The sequence below is a fragment of the Leptinotarsa decemlineata genome, unplaced genomic scaffold, assembly GCF_025532065.1.
Source record: "Leptinotarsa decemlineata unplaced genomic scaffold, Ldec_3_MD MMD2_tig00026282_RagTag_RagTag, whole genome shotgun sequence".
NCBI classification, from domain to species: domain Eukaryota; kingdom Metazoa; phylum Arthropoda; class Insecta; order Coleoptera; family Chrysomelidae; genus Leptinotarsa; species Leptinotarsa decemlineata.
This window is the reverse complement of record NW_027412668.1, coordinates 7379427-7401066: the sequence shown is the minus strand read 5'-3', so window position 1 is coordinate 7401066 and position 21640 is coordinate 7379427. Positions and strand designations below refer to the sequence as shown.

Genomic DNA, 21640 nt, shown 5'->3' with positions numbered 1-21640 from the left:
AGCAGATTCTCTGTTGATTCAGCTTTAATTTTTTTCAAGTTGTTAGGTTATAAACCCAAAACACAGTAGAAAATATTGAATCATCCACACAAAAATGTCCTTTGAAGAATATGATTAATATTTAATATTTATTCACTTGTTTTTCGAATAATTCTCACGTGTGAATGAGTATATTTACCTATATTCACCTGCTTTCTGTTTAAAAAAATCTGTTTAAAATCTGTGTTTCCGTTAATCAGCTAGATTTAAATTAAGGACCTGTTCGAGCTGCAGGTAATTTTTGTTGTTTCATAATTTCATGATTTGTATTACTTTCTTCTTTACATTTACAATATTTCAATAAAAAAACATTATTCAAATTAAAAATTTAGACAATATTGTCAGAAATGTCCCATTGGCAATTTTGAACATTTCTTGTCTATGAAAATAAATGTACGGATACCAAAAATATGAACTGACCGATAATTGATGAAAAGCCATTATATACCGTATTCAAAAAAACACTTGAATGTGAGATTTCCACTTGATAGTTTACAAAACCGCGACACGTGTTTCGCTACACAACAGCATCTTCAGGCTTTATAATATTGTATTGTGTATTGTATTGTGACGCCTGAAGATATTGATATTCAAGGTATGTCATTCATGACACTCAGATTTCGAGAATACCCGGGAGAATTGTAATGTTATTAAGCAACAGTTGATATTTTGTTTACTATACTTGTGGTGAGGAACCATTGTACCTACATGCGTCGTAACTTGACACGTCAAAACACATACTTTCTTCTGTGAAAAACGAAGACGTCAGTGTACTTTGTGTGTAACTATCTATCATTTGACAGTTTAATGTTGCCCATTTCAAAGTTTTCGTGGTTTAAAATCTTTCATAACACACAAATAGTTGTATTAACATTCCATACGTAGTAAGTTCTATATCGTAGAAATTGTAACCTCAAATTAGGAGTTGTTCTCTCCGCTCACTGGTATATTCAGATTATCAGGTATCGGAGTTGGAATATGGAATATAGAAAATAATTATTGTATTTACAGAATAATCATTAAAGTCCAGACGAATTTCATGAAATTGACCCAAAAACAATCATCAACTAAATACTAATGTTTTTGTTTAATTCTCGTTTGTATATTATGAGATATCCGATGGTACAGTTCTATTCCGAGTCTTCCGACAATATTTCCAATATCCTGATTCGTTGCTTCTGGGGCCACAATAAAGAAAAACCATTCCATCCGCACCGAAAGACCAAAACGCAGATCCCGTTGGCAGCATCCTCCACGCATAGTTGAACTGTATCTTTCCGATGTTTTCAGCTTAGATTTCGCTCCAGTTTCTCCGAGTTGAACCGCTATAGTTGGAAAAAAATACAAAAGCATTGGAGAAACTCTGTGCATACGTAGCAGCAACGCACGTTATAGATGTGCTGCGAAGTGAACGGCTCGATGTTGCTTTGCCGCTGAATAATACGCGGACTCGACTTTTGTGAAGGCGCTTTCTATTTAATTTACGCTCGTAATAACTGTGCATACAGGGCGATACGCGAAACTCTGTTCATGAGTAGCTGTACAGTGATTATTGTTTAAATCTCCGCACGTTTCACAAATCACCCTTCGAAAATTAAATGAATTGATCGTCAAAGTTTTGCCTCAGCCACCATACTTCCCAGACCTTTCGCCAACCGACTACTATCTTTTCAAGCACTTCGATAACTTTCTCACTGTCAGATGCTTCGACAATTAGGAACAGGTGATAACGGCCTTCGTCTGCTTCATCGAATCCCGAGCACAAAATTTTTATGCCGACGGAAATAAGTTATCACGGATGTATTACGGTTTAGAGTAGACTTATAAGAACGGACAAAACTTTTGAAACAATCTAGTATAATATGAGAGGTGAAGAGCACACTGTGGATCGAGAAAATGAAGAAATTTTTCAATGCAGACGAATCCTAAGAATGAATGTATGGTTTCCGTTTGAAATTATGTCACGTCACGGGAAAATTGCGGTTTTTGGAGTGTTAATGGAAATTTCATTATTATCAAGGGCTCAGAGAATCAATCAAAATCTCCACAAATTTTAAAAGGGGGAAATATTTGTTTTTTTTTTATATTTCTGTTTGTAATGGATGAACTCAAAAAGCTCCTCATGAGCGAACAGCATGGGCTGTAATATGTTTTAAAAAAATGGATCTATACGAAAAATTGCAATTGAAGTATCAACAGTTGATGATATTGTATGTTTATAGTACTCATCCTCATTAGCCACAAAAAAACACGTGTTGTTCAAATTACGATGACACTCGTATCATGATATTATTCCTTATCCAACTGATAGTTTCATAATCAAGATTGATTACGTACATGTCAATTGTTCTTCAAATCATTCGAATCGAACCTTTTGTTAGAAGTTACGTCACGACAGGTTTAAAATTGTTAAAAGTAAGAAATATGTAGCTGTGTCAGCAAACAACCGTACTCAAGCTTTAGTTTCTTACACATTCTTTACTAGTTGAAAAGCAACATTATCTAAAAGTAACAAATTCAACTTTTTATATTGATATCCCCACGGGATGGGTCCTGCGCGGTGGATAATGTAGTTCATGGGACGAAGTTACGGGCAAGCATTGTTTTATATGAAGAAATTCTGTAATAATTATAATTGTTCAACACTTGCCAAGGGCATTTGTTTGCAAAGTTTGTCTTCATGATTTTAATCATGCAGATGAATACATTCATTACTATTTTTTTATCGCATTAAATCAATACAATATTTTATTATTCACGTTTCTTGTGAATCCATGAATTTGAATTTTTTCGCTCGAATTTGATATATGTCATCAATGTAACTTCGCAACTAAGGTCAATTTTGTTGGATCAAGAAACCTCTTGAGGTTTAATAAATCAGCAGGACCTAGGCAACTCTTAATGAAATGTGTCAGAATAGGTTCCAAGGGTGGTGATTAACATACTACTTACCTGGCTAACCTTACCTAACCTAAACTACCTGTCTTGAACAGGCAGGCAAAATATGAGTGTAAATAGGATCTAGAAATAGAAAATATTTTTGTTACAAGTTTCCAGATATAACTGAATCGACCCAGAGGAATTGAGTTTTGAAAATAATAAAAACTCTGCTATAAAGGTATTCGAATTTAGAGTTGTAATTTTATTGTGAATATTAGTTCAAGCTCACAAATTTATAAATTTTAAGTGTCACTCAAAAGTTTTATAGTGTCTGCAATAATTACAGAAATTCTTTATTGTTATTACCGTTTTAGTCATCCCCCCAATAGTTTTTTCATTATATTTGATTCTTGACCCTTTTCAGGTAAAACAAAGTGTTATTACATTTCTTGAATGCTACACTGGTTAAACACAATGTACTCCAAGGATCGGTATTAGGTCCCGTTTCACTTATCATTAATAGTTCACAGTTTTTTCAATCATAAATCAAATTGTTGAAACTGAATGTGGTTAAGGGGTTTGAAGTCTCGTGAGATATCAAAGACTCTATCAAATTGATCTCTGGTCAATTATATCATTATATCTCTATTCCCTATTTAGATGAAGTTTAATATATTTCAAATATTCTCAGACGTTACTGTAATGATGTTAATGTTTCATTTTATACTATGACTCCTGTTTCCAAATTGTTAGTCAATACTAAAGATAAAGTACCAATCTCCCATAAATCAGGCGTTTACAGAATTTCGTGTTCACAACCAAAATGTTCTGCTCAGTATGTCGGACAAAGTGGTAGGAAAATCAAAACAAGAGTTCTTGAACATGTTTAATTAATTGACAATTTCAGAAACCTAAACTTAGATGATTATAACACTAAAAGTTCATTCTCTAACCACATTCTTAATTTCAACCATAGTTTTGATATTGATTCCGATTTAGATATTTTACACGTCTGCCAAAAAGGAACTTTACTTAATTTACTTGAAATTTTTGAAATTAATTCTGCTATTAATAACCCTAATGTCATCTCTTAATGAACAAGTACAGTTTGATTGCTAAAAGTTTTTAAATTCTCTTAATTTCAACTGAATTTCCCCTTCCTTAATCTTTCATAAACCCTCTTTTTGTAACAAAATGGCACGTATAGATGGTTTGCTCAGAACACGAGTCTATTTGTATGTGGTGTTTCTCCGCTTGTTGTGTTCTGTGTTTGTAGATCTCTAGTTATTCCATGTCATCTCGATTTTCTTGATATAATTTTGACGGTTGATTTCCCTTTTTCGTTCAATTCATTTCGTTTTCATGTACCGGTTGATGATTTTGATGTTATTGAGTAGGTATAAAGGCTTCAAACCGCACATAGTTCAATTACTGAGAAATATGATGTTATAAATTTTTCCTTTTTTCTACTATATAAAAAATATTTTTTCATCAATAATATGTCATTAGTAATATGAATCAATTTTCTTTTCTCCGTTATAAAATGAAATATTTTCTTCTCCATGTAAGTATTTCATACTGCATTGTATTAACTATTGTTATGTTGTTCTTATTTTATTGTAAAATTCTAAATGTTAGCTGATGATGAACCTATATATTTTCGAAACATGTATTGATTGATGGTTTTACCGCTCTAACATCTGATGGTGACATTAAATTGTGGAGACGACTTTGAGTTTTTATTCTTCGCGAATCTATCATATTGGATTAGGTAAAACAAACCGTTTACATACCTACTTGTTAATTAGATCATCAGCAAATGTATATCAAAGGGACATTCAATAAATACGAAGGATCGGTCTTGGGCCTCGATTACCTTCTTATCAATATTTGACTATTCTTTCTTCCACAAACGATATCATTAAAAAATAATAATCGATCGAGTGATAATAGTAATTAGTATTTTTTCTGTAAATAATTAACATAAAATCTTTTATTGTTCCAGAACTGTGCCATGATGGGTTTGCAGGCGACTACAGGAGTAGCAGCGGGTGGAAAGAGAAAGTTGGAGATGTCGGCGACGGCGCCGACGGATGCCTCGACGCCGGCGAAGAACGGCCGCTGGGAGGCCGTCGACGACTGCATAGCTAGGTTGCAGGCGGTAGCGGTGCCGGCGACGGCGGACGCCTGGCGAGCACCGACGCCCTCGCTGGCCGCCACCCTGCTCACCGATGACGATTTCGACGAGGACGAGTTCGAAGACGAGCTTTCGGACGAGGAGAAGTGTGCAGGAGTAACGCCGCCTGAGCCAGCTAGGTTCACCCAGCAGCCGTACAATAGGTAACTTGATATTTGCAGTTAACAGTTGAAGATATAATGTGTCACTGGTCACCAGCATAATTCATCTCCCGATGACACCAACTTGGTTGGTGCTCATCAAAAAATGTGTTGCAGTTCTGTTGTGTGGGAGTACCTAGTGTTTCCTTCAGATTATGTACTATCAATTTCGAGAGTAGTATACTACGGTCCTCATAAAAGACCCAACTTGTTTATTTATCGAAATAGACCCATGGGTGCTTGGGAGAAGTTGTACGGAATCTACAGTTTTTTGTTTTAATATCCAATAAAAATTTCACACAGTTTTGAAGATCTATTTAAGTTAGTTTTTGAGTAAAATTGGAAAATATAATAATCTATGGATTATTTTTTGTTCCTTTTGAAAAGATAACTATAGACGCAACAATTTCTTCTTCTTTTTATTGTTTTATAGCATCGGCTACTAGCGCTCACCGGCCAATTTTTTTATCAGCTTGGTTTCTTGTGTTTGTATTAATCCGTCTTTCCCTTGTTTCAGGTTTCAAACCCAAACAGACTATTGGCAGTACTACCAACCAGCGCAGCAGCAGACCATCCGATGCGAAGAAAACGGAAAGTCCTACCTTGAACTAGGAGCTTCTCCACCGGTTCGGACGCGCTGTTGCGACGGAAGGACGCGGTGGTGCCATGTCCCCTGTTTTCGGCAAAGACGTTTGGCGGTTCTGAACCTCTCCATGTGCAAGCTGGCGAGGTACAGGCAGTGTTCGGACCCTTCTTTGCGCAGATCGGTATTGATATGCAACACCTTGAGGAGGCTAGAGCGGGAGATGGAGGCCGAACCTCAGGAACCATGCTTTCCGAGTTTACCACCCCTGGCTCCGATTACGGTACCGGAAGCCACCACTACCACCCCCGCGAGTTACGAGCAGAGCTTGAGGGACATGAACTGTTCGGGAAGGGCGACGCCTTTTCCCTCGAATCCCCCTGATACGGATTCAGGACTGGGCGACGACGAGACGACGAGGCCCATCAACTGGGGATCTGTTCTCAGCCTCACCAGCCAGACGGATTTGGAGTCTCTAAACAATAACGAATTGTACGCTGAATTGGGGCTCAGCAGTAGTGAAAGCATGGAGTGGAAAGAACCCGTTCGGACTGAAAACGAGTGGGATGGTTTCATGCATGTGTTGGTGGGGGGCACGTAGCATTAAGTCGCTACGTAAGTTCGATAGGTCAGTCAGAAATGAATTCTAGGCCGAAACTTCTGGATAGATGGAATTTTTTACTAGAAGTGAAAATGATATTTTGCTGATAGTAATTTCCTTTTATTGTTATTAAGCCTTACTCAGAATTTTATTGGACAAACGAATACTATAGCAAACAGATTCCAAATGTTGGAAGAAGGAAAGGCATTTCTTTGAAATATTATTCGATATTTAGGTCTAAAAACTTTTTTTGTTTTCAAACTAATAAGTACATCCTACTCTACTCATGATTCCACCTCAATCTAGCAATCTGATTCATATTTTCTTTTTCTATATGGAACTGGAATTTCATCATCACATTTTAGTTTGCTACTGAAAAATGAATCATTATAAAGATAGTTCGTAAATTCGATCGCCAAACTGATATAATAAAATAAATAACAAAAACAATATAACATAAATAAAAACTACCTCTAGAGTGAGACAATCGACAGCACAAACTCAAAGAGTCGTCATTTTTACACATGAAAGTCGAGTGAAATGTGAAAGTTATTCAACACACCAAGCTATGAATATTTCATCAGAGGATACACTAAAAAAATCACTTAAATAGAAAGACAAACAATTTTCAAGTCTCTAAACATACTGATGAAATGTTATATTCTCACAGAACACAATCAAATGTCATGGATTTGTCCGCAATGTCAATACAAATTTGACTTTCATATCAAGACTTTAATACCAAGCAAGCAAGCAAGAGGTATTTTATTTTTGAATTCTCCGACTATTTCTTCGTTATCAAGGTGCTAATATATTATCTGCCTAAATGAGTTACAGTTCCCACAATTTTTTTTTAAATGCATAATGATTTTAATGTGTAACTTATAAAAATAATTTTGACCAGGGATATACCAATTTAACCTAGATCAATGTAAACATGAAAATGGAGAATGAACAGAGTAACTGCATCTTCGTTTGTTTGAAGGTGGTTGATAATGTTTCATGGTGAATTTTATTAGTTCGGACTTCCATTCTCTGATATGATTTGATTTGACTGCATCTTGTTTACTTTTTGAAATATTCATGTGAAATTCCGTTTCAAGATTTGATGATGCATCCTACATTTGCAGTCCCATCAACCATGTAATGTAGTTGAATGAATTCATCAGAAAAAATATCAGTTTGGCCATCGAATTTAGAAAAGTATTGACTAAAACACATCGAGTGCTACAAAATTTGCAATATCCGATTTAAAAAACCGTGATAATTCACCCAGCTAAAACATCTACATAGGAAGTAATAAGTGGATGTTTCAGTTGTTCAAAAGTGTGCATACTTTTGCTTCCATATTTTTTCATTCTATCCAAATATTTCTGCTTTCGAGCTAAACTTTCGTCTGGCCTAGTTACTCAGGTTGTGATTCACTTAGTGTAGGAAGCGTACATAAAAAAGACATTTTGTGCATGTGACAATTTGCAGCTATGTATTCGTTACAATTGTCTTGAATATTTTCATATTTTCGGTCGTTGGACTCGTACTTAGTGTGAACGGCCAAAGAGAATGAACATACACTAGTTTTCTGATCTCTTACGCTCAATTTGTCAAGCATTGCATAGTACATGGTAGAAAGAAAATCTGTTTCATTAAATGAAACCAGTTTTGCAATAAACCATATTGTAAGGGAGATTTTTCTAAATTGATTTTGGAAAACTGTGCTATGAAGCTCAATTGCATTATTATTTTGAATGGATTTAGTTTGGTGTTATTGACCCGTTTTGGGCATTCCTTTGTAAATATCATTTTGTACATAAGGTATAGAGTTGTGCATATTGTACATAAGAGAAAATTATTCTAATTAGGCATATATTTGTACATACTTAATATATATGTTATTACATACGTTTTAAAGATGTGTGAATACAATTTTATTAAAACTGGCAATATATGGTTCTACAAAAATTAAATTAACTCCCTAGCTGCATTTCTTTGAAGTTTCTATAGACTTTCGTCTATTCAAGAGATGAAGTTATTTTTTAACTAATCCTCACTTTGTTCCTTTTAACTTGAGATGTTTTTTTACTAGTTACCGTTCAAAAAAGACATGTTCAAAGGACTATGCATCAAACAAATGAACTGTGATCATTTCCTCTCTTTCTTTGAAAGTGTTTTTGAATTTTGCGCTTACAGAACTCATTGAAACGAATTGAAGCAATACTTCAGGCTTATTTTGACATATTCACTTATTTTTGTTTCTTAGAAAATCACCAACCGTTTTGTCAAATACTTCCTGAACTATTAATCGATTCTGCAATATTACTCACTATCTCCTGAACTATTGGAGTTATTAAAAAAAATCTCTGACTCATTTGTGCATCTCAATAACAGCAACGAAATAAATGTAGGTATTTTAGGAAATATTTCAAAATTAGCTAGTTGGTTTTTAATTTTTTTACTGAATTTTTAAATTTTCAGAGATTATAGTACAGTAAATAGTATGAACTTTTCCTTAAAACTGTTTTTCATTTCGAGGTGTTTTTAAGTCAATATCTCGATTATTACTGATAATGATGAAAGATAGCGATTGGAGTTGTTGATAACCTACATTCAAAATATCTACTTACGATTTCTACATAAGTGTTTTGTATGTTTACATTTAAAAATGGAAATATTCATTCTTAATAGGGTTTTCAATATTGTTTCAAATCTGTATAGTCTTTTGAGCACAGAAGGATTTCCTTTTTATTTTTTATCAGCTGGGAGTGAGAATCTAGTCCCCTTTTATACTGTTATTCAAGACGATATATGCCAGTATTAACAGCAGTTACTTAAAATTTTGAAAGAAAATAAAACCGTCCTGAAATACTTCTTGAATAACAGTGAAATTGATTCATGTTTGTAGCTGTATACCATGTTATTTAGGTAGTTAATTCTCTTTGAATGAAAGCCTGATTCAAATTTTCAACTTCGTTGGCCTAATTTAGAGAAAAATCGAAGCTGAATATACAGAATAAATATTCAATAGGATTTCTATGAGGTTTCTGGATACTCTTGCACTTGAATGGCAAATTTCGTAACATCATTTGAAATACAAAACTTACCAAGCATTTTGGTGCAAAACAAAAAGTATTTGATCGACAGTAAGTTTTAATAACATTTTTAGTCAGTTGGTGTCTGCGTCTGATTATTTTTCAACATAAACAATGGACCGTTACACATTAACCGTGAATAGTACTTCTTTTTATATTTTTACAATTTTTTTGTCATTAGTTTTTTTGCAAAAAACCAGTAAAAATGACAGTTGTAACGTCGTTAACATTCGAAAGGAATTTGACAACACCGTAAAACTTATTCCTAGTGCATATTTTGATTTTCTTCTTCTCTTAAGAAACATTTCATATTCGAAACAAAGACTATATAGTTTTGTTAATGAGATATTTGATTGAGTAGTACTAATAGAATAAGTTATATATTCTTTTATGTACTTTTTTTTGCTCTACAAAAAGTCTTATACATTTTGGAACGTTTTTTCGATAGGAAGAAGTCTCAATGAAAGTGATTCAATTGCACTTTGAGATGGATGAATTTGGGTGTTACTTCCTGACAAATCAACCATTTTCTTAAAGAACTAACGAATAATTTTGATTTTACCGTTTTTTTTTTTTCGGAAAGTGTAAAGGTCCGTTAATTTCACCGGACGCCAAACTTGACTCAAAAACCAAACATATTTCAAAAGACAAAAGTGGAGGAGTAAACTGTAAATTTGAATCTCTTGAATATTTCTAGCTGTCGGTTCTTGAAAGCATTTTGCAACTTTTCAACTGATTCAATGTATAATTTCTTGCCATAACATATTGTTTCAATCAAACAGAGAATCTGGTTGTGCTTTTTCTCAACTTTCCATCTTCATACATAGAGCAGAATACCGAGAGAGTATCGTATAAGTAAGAATTTTACTTAATGATTTTGAAGTACTTTTCTGAGATGATTGTTGATTTTTTTAACAGTCTGTATACTCTGTCAATGTATTTTAATATATTTTAAATTTGTTATTTTGGCAACAAATAACAAAATATGGGCACAATTGAATACTGTTATATATGAGGATATTGAAATAAAAGATTGTTGTGGTACGAATATTATTAAGTTTATCTATCCCATCAAATAAGTGAATTTTATAAAGAATCATAAGGCAATCAATATTATACTGTTTTTATATAAAAATTGCTGTGTCTAATTCTAAAAGAAGAAAAATATATTTGCACAGAAATTTTAAAATATTTTGATAAAAGTTGCAATAAGATGTTCGATTCATTATGTAAGGACCCTTGAAAGTTAACAAAAACCGTTACAACGACGAAGCCGTATAAGGAACAAACATTTAGGTTACTAAGAGATTTTCAAGAGTCCAATATTATAATAGGAAAATTCATGTCGTCCCACATCGACGTAATGTCAATAATAAATTTTACGTACAACACTTGAATGTGTGCAAGTAACATGTGATATCATGTAATATGTTAGTGTTAAAAATAAATCGGTATATATACATATTACCTCATTTATTGTTTTATATTTTTATGTTTTAATATAATGAAATGAGTAAAAATTGCCTTTGATTGCCAACTGAGACACTAACAGGTAAGTAAAGTAGTGAAAAGTTTAGTATCTGTACTTTTTTAGTCTTTGTGAAACCAAAAAAAAATGCGGAGGTCAAATTTCTCATTTCAAATTTTTTAACATTCTAAGCAGCCTGGAAAAAAGAAAATTGCACGAATCTGCAATATCCATTGGCATAACTAGGATGAAAGTCTAGGGGAGCTACAGCCCCCAGTAGTCTATAGTCCGTTCATAATTTGTTGATAGCTCACTGCAAGTTTGACCCTCATTAGACAACTGAAATACAGAGAGGACAGCTAATATGATATAATAACAAAAACCAAACTGAAACTGGCAGTTTAAGATGTTTTCGACTAACCCACCTTGTATCTGAAGAAATACAATTCAGCTATAAAACTTTTAATCCGATTATGTAGGTATTTTGAGTGGAAATGAGTGACCAGTGTCGTAGAGTATATGATTAAAATATTAGTTACTTTAAATAAATAAATATATTATTATTCTTAAACTGTAGGTACTGTAAACTGTATTTTTATTTTAAAAAAATTCCTTTATTTTATTCAAAAATAATAAGTTACTTGCAATTTGTAAAAGATACATTTATTTAATTATTACCTATTTTTAAATGATATAAACTACGATTACTTACAAAACTATTCAAATTCAAAATAAACAGGATCATCTTCGGAATCCGAGTCGTCTTGCAGGTTAATAATTAGCGGTTGTGTCTCTACAGTCGCATTAATTATATTGTCAAGATCCCACATTTTTTGTTCTTCTTCTATTGCATGTCTTACTGCATCTCGCCAATTTTGTTCTGTAATATGTTGTAAAGACTCATATAACAATTCACGTACAGCTTGTATTTTATATGACGTATTTTTTCTAGCCACATAGCTTTTCATTTGTGCCCAAATGAGTTCAACTGGATTTAATTCGCAGTGGTAGGGTGGAAGTTTAAGGACTGTGATGTTTCGTCTTTCCGCCATTTTGTCAACTACGTATTTCTTGAACTTAGATTTGTGTTGCCGGGCAATTTTTAAAAGTTCTGCTTTAACCATTCCATCTTCGTAAGGCAGGGACTTATTCCGCAGCCAGTCAATGATATCCTGTTTCTTCCACGCAGTCGTTGGAAGTCTTTCAACTAGTCGTGAATGATAAGGTGCATTATCTAATACTATAATTGAGTTTGGTGGTATATGTTCAATCATCTGCTCAAAATACTTTTCGAAAACATCAGCTGTCATCTCCTCGTGATAGTCTTTTGTGCTTTTGGATTCAAATTCCAACAAACCATGCTTAGCAAATCCTTTTTCACTGCCAATGTGAGAAACTATTGATCTTCTGCCTTTACCAGAGGGTGGGGAAATACCAGTAGACCAACCTTCCATAAAGGCTTGCCTGGAGCTTGATATATTTTTATCTGTCCAAATTTTTGTGAGAGTATGACCTGCGTTTACCCACGTTTCGTCCTGATAGTAAATTGGCCTTCCTTCAGCCCGAAATTTTCGTATAGATCTTAGATACTTTCTTCTCCAACATATTATCTCTTCCCGGTCAATCAAAAGTGATTTTCGGTTTGATTTCTCCCACCGGAAATTTAATTCTTTTAAAACTTGCCACAATTTGGTTCGTTCGACATGAGGCAAATCCGGGTCGTCTCTAACTTCTTGTAAAATTTTGTTTAAGTTGGGTATTTCTTTTTTGTAAAAAAATTCGTGAATTTTCCTTCGAATACCATTTTTGGCAAATTCATCAATTTCAATAGGTTTTCTCCCCCTCTTTAAGTATTCGTTTGTATTTGGGTTAGCTATACCTTTTTTTTTCTTTCTGATAGGAACCTATATATTGTTGACTCCCCTACGCCCGTCATGTTGGCACAACTCTTGATATGTTCTGAACAGTGTTTGTGGGATTCTGAGAAACCAGAGCATCGTGAACGTTCAGAACAATAGTCTTCTCTCTTGGTGAATAGACAGACTTACTGACTGTACGCAACAGTACCGGTGTAAAACTTGATGATGTTGATGATGATGACGAAGCCATCGCAAGCAATCAAACAAAACAAGCAGGAACGAAAGGTACGTATATGTTTGTAGGAATATGAAAAAAAGTTACTCACGCACTGCACAAAATTCGCAAAATAAATATTAGAGACGTTAATTACTGCTGTAGACGCCGAAACACCAACGAGCCGTAAATTAAATGCGATTAAAAAATGTACTAAACCAAAAATTATTTTCGTTCGTAACAACTTCACCCTTTCAAGGCAAGTTTCGAATATAAACTGAAGCTTTATATTTAATGAATAAACACCTCAGGAACCTCCGCCTATGATTTTACGAGTTTTACGACCGTTTTATGACTTGGGCTCTCATTTTGTGCTATCGACAAATTATGAACGGACTATAGATCTAGATAGACTAGAATACCCTTCAGTAAGCTGTGAGAAAGAAGAAACTGTTTGGATTTTTTGATAGTTCTAAATCGCATTATTGATAATATTTTTTGCCAAACAATTATTCAGGGGGCTATTCAAAAAAAACACGAACAGTTTGTTAAAATAGTTGGCACTTTACCCTCTGATCAACTGTTGTCTGTTTGATAAATTACTCCAGCTTAATCAGAATAAAATTTGGACATTATAAAAAAACACAAAGACGTTCAAGTGAATAAAATCACTGGATATCATATTTAGATACTTCAGCACTGAAAAGAACACCAACACAGAATGTATTTTTCAGACAAGTTATACAGTGCATTTCTTCAATGCCCCCTCCCCTTTTATTTTTTGAACGGATCAACTCAAAAAATTGAAATTTGGGATAATGAAATTAATGCATAAATACTTTATTTTGAAGTGAAATTGACAGATGAAACTTTCAAGATGGCGACTGGGAAAAAAAATAGGAAAAGGGGAGTCTTGTGACACAATCATTTTGAAGCTCCTGAAGAATTCTTCACAATCCTAGAATATGAAGTCAATATCTTCACCTACTACAAAATGGCGGAATATTTGATAATTTCCTGAAGACAAACTTAATATCGATATTTCTAGAAATATTCGGTTTTATCTGCCATATGGCAATTTCGACCCGATAAGGTTTGTTAAGTTATTTTTTGTTACGTCAAAAAATGTCAATAGGACACTGAACATCATTGTTCAGTAAGAATATTCTCATTTAGTTTTAGGTACTAGTAGAAAGGTATCACGTCAACAATCTCTAAAATGGTCAATTCTCGTCCATTTGAATAAAAAATTGAAGCGATTTTTATTTAAGGTGCGACGCGTAACTTTCACGAAATCGAAAGGATTTTCAATGAACGTTTTCCGAATCGTCCTATGTGTAGAAAATATTTGAGGGAACTTTTATCCAAATTTACAACTACCGGTAGTGTACCCAACAAAAAACCTCCAGGTCATCCGTCCATTCCGGAAGAACAGCAAGTGCAAATTATTGGTGAGATGGTAGTAAATCCTGAACAGTCAACTTATTCCGTCGCGAATGTTTGTGAGGTCGTACCTCCTTCTAGTGTCTGGAGACTTTTGAAGAAGAATAGGTATCATCCATACAAAATTAAAATGGTACACTAATTAACTGAAGATGACCCTGATAGAAGACAGAATTTGCGAAATCATAACGGAAACAATTGCAAGGCACAAGGCATCCTACCTACCTACAAAATATTTGTTTTAGTGACGAATGTACATTTTTTTTAAACGGCAATATTCACAGACAAAATTGCCGTTATTGGAGTGACACCAACCCTCACGTTTTCGGGGAAACACATACCCAATATCCAGAAAAAAATAACGTTTGGGCATGAATATCGGGAAACCACATTGTAGGACTTCTATTTATTTATCAAAATTCAACAGGGGAATATGCTGGAAACTACTGTTGACTCTCTCATCACTAAAATCGTGGAAGCGAATCCTAATGAATTTGATATGGATATTGTAGTCCACCAACCACCACAATACTCCAGACAAGTAAGAAAATATTTGGCTACCACCTTTCCCGGTCGTTGGATTGGCCGTCGAGGTCCTACAGAATGGCCAGCCCCCTCTTTGATACCTTTGGATTTTTTTATGGGGCTATTTGAAACAAAAGGTGTACGAAACTAAACCTGCTTCAAAACTAGATATACGGCAGAGAATAATAAATATTTGTAGGGATATTGACGTTACTGTGTTCGAAAATGGCTGTTCATATGTCAAAAAGTTCAAGGCAACCATTTCGAGCATCTTCTTATCTGACCTCAAGCTTATTACCTCATATTATGTAGTGAAATGTCAATGTATTCAGGCAATTATTGAAAGTTTCGCCATATTATATGGTTGTGAAGCATTTGTCAGGAGCTTCAGAAAGATGTGTCACAAAACCATCCTTTCCATTTAATTTTTTTCCCAGATGGCGCCCAGTCGCCATCTTGAATGTTCCATCTGACAATTTCACTTCAAAATAAAGTATTCATGTATTAATTTCATTATCCCATATTTCAATTTTTTGAGCTGACTCGTTCAAAAAATAAAGGGGAGGGGGCATTAAAGAAAAGCACTGTATACCACGACACGGTAGAATGATTATTTATTGAAACATGGATCTTCAAAAACACATGACATTATAACTACCAAAACTTCTGAAACAACTTGATATTGAATGTGTAAATTTGCTTTGTTTGGTTGTAGCATTTTCAATGTGCCAGCAATCATAAATTTCTTTTATTTTTCAAGAGACACTAATCGTTGCCCTAGCTAAGCCCACCGTAAACCCCCTTAGTTCCGCCAATGGCAATATATGAAGATTTTTCTCAACTTAATATTATGATGAGATTCCTAGAGAAAGTCTCGTTATGTTAGGTTTATTCAAAAATTTTTCTCAAGTCATTCTACACATAGTTCAGAGAATGTGGAAATAGAACTACAAAAGAATTTTCAAGAGGTTTTGAATTGTTTCGCATATCATGAGCTGAGGAAAAACACTAAACATAAATAATTGAGAAATTTTGGAGGTTTGATGAAAAGGAAATCTATTCTGGTTCTCGTGTTTTTATATATTTTTTGTTTGTAAATCAAATGTATTCTTCATGTGGATTTGATAAAATTGTCAGGATATTACATTCATCCACTCTTCTTCAAAACTTATGTGTAAACATCCCCCGAAAAACGTGATGCTTACAAATTTTGATAAAATATAGTGAATAAATAGTTATAAAAGAAGCTCTGATACCAAGTTTTCTGAAGAAAGAATCACTAAAACAAAACATTTAAAAGCCTGTTCTCTTATTCATCAGAAAAATAGATACGCCAGTTATTTTGTTATCCTTGCGATTTTTCATGATACAATCCATTAAAAATCTACGGTATTTAAACAATTATATATTCATAGAACAGATTTCATTAAAAAATGTTTATACTCTAGAATGAAAATAAAATAAACGTGGAAATATTACAAATCTGATTCAGATTGCGCCATCTCCCGAGATCTATTCAAACTTATTATTGGGTACCTATAACAGAAATCTTTTTTTGAGACAGCAAGCGGCCATAAGGCAAGTCGCTGATTGAAACAATGACGTTAAGATGTCAGTAAAAGCATATTAAAGTTCTTCGGATCTAAAGAATAGAAAATGAATACAATGGATGAGTAGCACAACTTGAATAACAAAAAAAAGTAGAGTAATATTTAAGAGGTGTTCCAAAATAAAATCTCACCTACGTTAAAATACCTTTCACTTTCTTATCGCTATCTAGTGATGATTTAACAAACTATGATCGACTACTGAAAGTGGACTATTTAACCTCTATCAAAGTTGTAGAAAAATCAAACAAATTTGAATAACATATACGGTGCCATCCCCAAAGAACGCACCATATGGGAAACTTATTTATTAAGGGTTTTTCGACAGAAATTATTTTTGAGAAAAGTTTGTGCATCCCCTAAAACTAAACATCCACCAACGAAATACAGTACAACACACGTAGTATACGAGGAGCCTTCAAATATTTGATTTTGTGACAAGAGTAAAGTACTCTTATTTTGAAAAATCTCGGGAAATGTTATTTAGAAAAGTTGTTCAGCATTAAAAAATACAGCTAGATTTGAAGTCATGGCTATCTAAGTGAAGTTTTATTTTTTTACCAATTTTTTTTAAATGGGGACTACGAAAAACACATTTTTGCTAAAACGATAAGTAGAGAGCATTCTGTATACGACCATTCATTTTAAAAGCCTGTAATATTACAAATTACACAACTGTCGTGTTAACCACGGTCAATTTTTTTGAAAAATAACATAATTTTCAAAGTTTTTGGTGCAATTTTTATTTTTTGTTATCACCGAAAATCACTCAAAATTATACAGTATTGTGACAAAAACTTAATATTCAACGATATCAAATCACAAAACATCAAAATAAAATAGGTATTTCTTAACAAACTCATTGATTGCCTGGAGATTTTCTTATTAAAAAAAATAACTTTTCAGTTAGATGTTATTCAAAAACGGGTCTATTAGTTTTTTAAACTATATTTATTTTTTGAACTGTACTCGTACATGTCCATTTCTATGATTGTCTAATTTCTATAGTTAGATGAGTCAACGTCAAATATCAACTCACTAACATCTTTTTCATTAACTTCTATCACCACATTACATGTTAGTATGTTGTTATTTTTTTCCAAAATTGGTTCATATTCTGTACAAGCTCCTTTAAACTATAAAAAAAGTTTCAATTGGTATATAGATAATTTTTCAATGATCAATGATAACTCACTTCGTTTGATTGTTATTTCAACTCGAACAATACCCTTATCTTTTCTAAAAAAAATTAAATCCCTCTATGCAAGGGTGAACTCGAAACAGAGGTTTTGAATAATTATGATAAATTGAATCTCTGACAACAAAAATGGTCTTGAACGTAACTTTGACAAACTCTTAAAACAAAACGACTACTTCCACTACACATATTTTAGAAATGACCAAATTCCGTAAAGCCAAAAATATTTCCGTCAATCCCAATTACTCCTATAAGTAGTACATGTAATAATTTTCTTATTCTCTTTGAATATTACCTTTATGCAATAATAGAGGAATAATTTTCATCCTATAACAACATATCTTCCTACATAACGTTATGGGATTAACGTTTGATTCAGGTATAATTGAAATTAAAAAATGATGAAATATCTTTGTAGAATTTGTATTTTACCTCAGAACATAAATCCTGTGTATATTTTTTTTAATCAACACGATTTTATTAGCTTCACCTGTATGTATGTTTGTTTGTAACTCTTAAGCTCGGTATCTGTGTTTGACAGTAGGTATTATCGACATTATTGCTTGATCTATTCGCGGGCAGATAGCTCTGTACATAACCTCCTTGAAATAATTCGAACTCACTTTACATGTATATCTTCATTTGACATAAGTATTTTTTTTTATCAAAACGCGCGCTTGCTGCCTTATTTGTAACGCTCCTTTGCGCCCCTGCTGCCTTGGGCTTGGTAGCTGATTTTCAGGCTCCGGAATCGGAAAATATCTGTGGTCATTTTTCTAAACAATATATGGCTGATTGATCCCAAAGCTTAGATAAAATAAATATAGTTTGAAAAGAGTAAAAAACACACATTTATAGCATACGAAACTAAACATGTTCAATGTTCTTTAAAAGCGTGTTTTTCAGTTTTTTCAAACTATATTTATTATTGTTTTAGTTCTCATAATGAAGTCTTCCTTTAACCGTCCAAAAATTCTCTAGTCGTATAAACTTTGAGTTAGGATATCGACAGCATAACATTCTACTGGCTAATAAACAATTTCTGGTACATTCACCCAAAATGTAGATTATATTCATCATTTATTTGGTCTACCTCGAAATGAAATTGTCTACAAATTCATTTCGAGGAAACAAATAGTGAATTTCAATTATAAATTAAATGTCAGATTTGTTACAATTCCTATAACCTTCAAATTTTCTAAGAAGATATTTCAATAAATCCTAATATTATAAGAAGTCCATTGTCCTATTTTCTGTGAGGAAAGTTGACGAATATTATAATTGAATGCAATAGTAGAGGTATAATTTTCATACCACAAAATATTTTCCTGCATAGGACAATGGAATTAACTTTACATACAGGTATAATCGAAAGCCAAGAATGATATGAAATATTTCCGAAGAATTTCATTTTACCTGGAAATATAAATCATGTGAATATTTTTCAAATGTTCTGTTTCAGTTCTCATAAGAGATTTTATGGCTATGGGTCGCAAAGGACCGTAGAACTGTATCAATAAATTGTTTAACTTTACAAAAAAAAAACAATCTCCAATAACTTTTTGTCCAAGCGACGTAACTTGGACAAATCCGATTTAATCTTCGAAATACTGAAATATGTGAACAATGTTAAACTAGTTATAATGGACAGAAAAAAAAATCAAATGATAGTACGGTAAATCGAGAGTTTTGAATGAAAGTTTATATGAATAAAAAGGCGTTATTACCATATATGCACATGCGAACATTTGAGCTTTAAAGCAGTTTTCCAGTGATTCCAAGGGTGAAACAAACTAATAATTCTTATGAAACTGGTCAAAATCAATAGAAAAAAACTACTAGAATCATATTTTATAGTGCAGTTCAAAATCGGAACTTTTCAACCAACCCTTTTATAAAGCATGACTCTGAAATCTAGATGAAGAACATTCATCTCTTCTGAATTTGTATTTCCATAAAAATGAATGGAAAACATTTTGAGAAAACCCTTTTTTGCTTTTCCACTTTCCCAATAGAATAAAAAATAATATGAAACTTTGTATCTAGTTATAGAATGGAAATAGTGCTTGCAAGTGAATTTAATACCGATTATTTCCTTCAAGACGATAAAAAATTGAAGCTAGCGATAAATGGAGGTGAATTATTTCTCTCAGTTAAACTAGTTATAACGAACGGAAAACAAAAAATTCAATTGATAGTACGGTAAGACGAGAGTTTTGAATTAAAGTTTATATGAGTAAACAGGCGTTTTTACCATGCACATGCGAACGTTTGAGATTTAAAGCAGTTTTCCAGCGATTCCAATAGTTAAAAAGTTCATAATTCTTATGGAACTTGTCAAAATCAATAGAAAAAAACTACTCGAATCATATTTTATAGTAGTGCAGTTCAAAATCGGAATTTTTCAACCAACCTTTTTATATAGCATGAATCTGAAATCTAGATGAAGAACAGTCTTCTCTTTTGAATTTGTATTTCCATAAACCCTTTTTTGCTTTTCCACTTTCCCAATAGAATATAAAATAATAAAAAACTTTCTATCTAGCTATAGAATGAAAATAGTGCTTGCAAGTGAATTTAATACCGATTATTTCCTTCAAGTCGATAAAAAATTGGAGCTAGCGATAAATGGAAGTGAATTTTTTCTCTTAGTTTGAAGCAATAGTTCTTCCCCACCCCATGCCCCTCCCGGGTTGAGTGCCCTGAGTTGAAATCTTCCCCACACAATATTTTCCGAATATTTTTCGATTTATGTTACGTTCCTATTTGTTGGAGAAACATAAACAGAAGGGTGGGGATTGACCTAAACTTATTTAGGTAAAATCACTTTAGGTAAAAGTGTGTTTAAAACAAAGTATAAACCTGAGGTTTGTCATTTGTGTATGTGTGAGTATCAATCCAACTTCAACTAGAACGTTTGTGAAAATACATCAGAAAATATGGAAAATACAGAAAGTGCGGAAGGTAATTGTGATGCTATGGCAAATACTGACATGGACGAAAACAGCAATAATGTGACAAACAGTGAAACCAGTACGGAAACAGTCGAATTTTTTAATGCACAAGAGAGATTTTTGGATGACTTGAACGAGGAATTGTCTAGGAGGGAAGAAAACTTTCAGTCACAGGAGAATAGGTAAATACAGTTTTTAGTTTTAATGAAGATTTTTGGTAAAATAGAACTAACCTGTGAAGGAATTATCAAAATGTTTCTACAAATTAGAAAGTTATGGATAGCAGAATAATTTCGTCCAGCGTGTGACGTCATTTGACCCAGGCGATGACGCCTATATTCGCTTAGTTTTTAACGCCGGTATTGCCCGTAAATCATGCAAAGCCAAGCTTTACTAATAAGCTCGGCTGAAAAGTACGTTCATTTAGAATGTTGATCTTATGCGCCGTAATTACTGAAGTCCAGTTTACTAAAACCCAAAATACATTTGGGAACGCCTAAAAAGTGGTAAAATTCTTCAAGTATATCATATTTGCCACGCACAATAAACAGGGAGGAATTTTATGTTAAAATCAATGATAACTGGTCAAAATTGTGCAATTCGAATAGAAGAAATATTATTGTTTTTTGTGTTCAAGTAAAAGAGGGTCTCAGGTACGGACTAGATGCTAAATATTTTGGATGATAATAATAATAATGATAATAAAAAACTTTATTCACCGGAATAGAAACTTTATTCATTGGAATAGAATTACTTGAATTTGAATAAGCTGATATGAAAGAAGTTTCTAGAATTTTGAAATACTATTTGTTTTAAATATATTTAGCAGACCATACACCAAACTTT

General features: G+C 33.1%; 1 protein-coding gene across 2 annotated transcripts in view; it reads left to right on the top strand.

Moving 5' to 3' along the window:
* tara (SERTA domain-containing protein 2 taranis) overlaps window positions 1-7099 on the top strand; it is a 48222-nt gene extending 41123 nt beyond the window's left edge. For both annotated transcript variants that reach the window (XM_074179748.1, XM_074179749.1), the window contains exons 2-3: window positions 4925-5259; window positions 5774-7099. In XM_074179748.1, coding sequence (XP_074035849.1) covers window positions 4925-5259; window positions 5774-6440 — 1002 coding nt within the window. In that variant the 3' untranslated portion in view covers window positions 6441-7099. The remainder of the gene's footprint in view (window positions 1-4924; window positions 5260-5773) is intronic.
* The last annotated feature ends 14541 nt before the right edge of the window (window positions 7100-21640 follow it).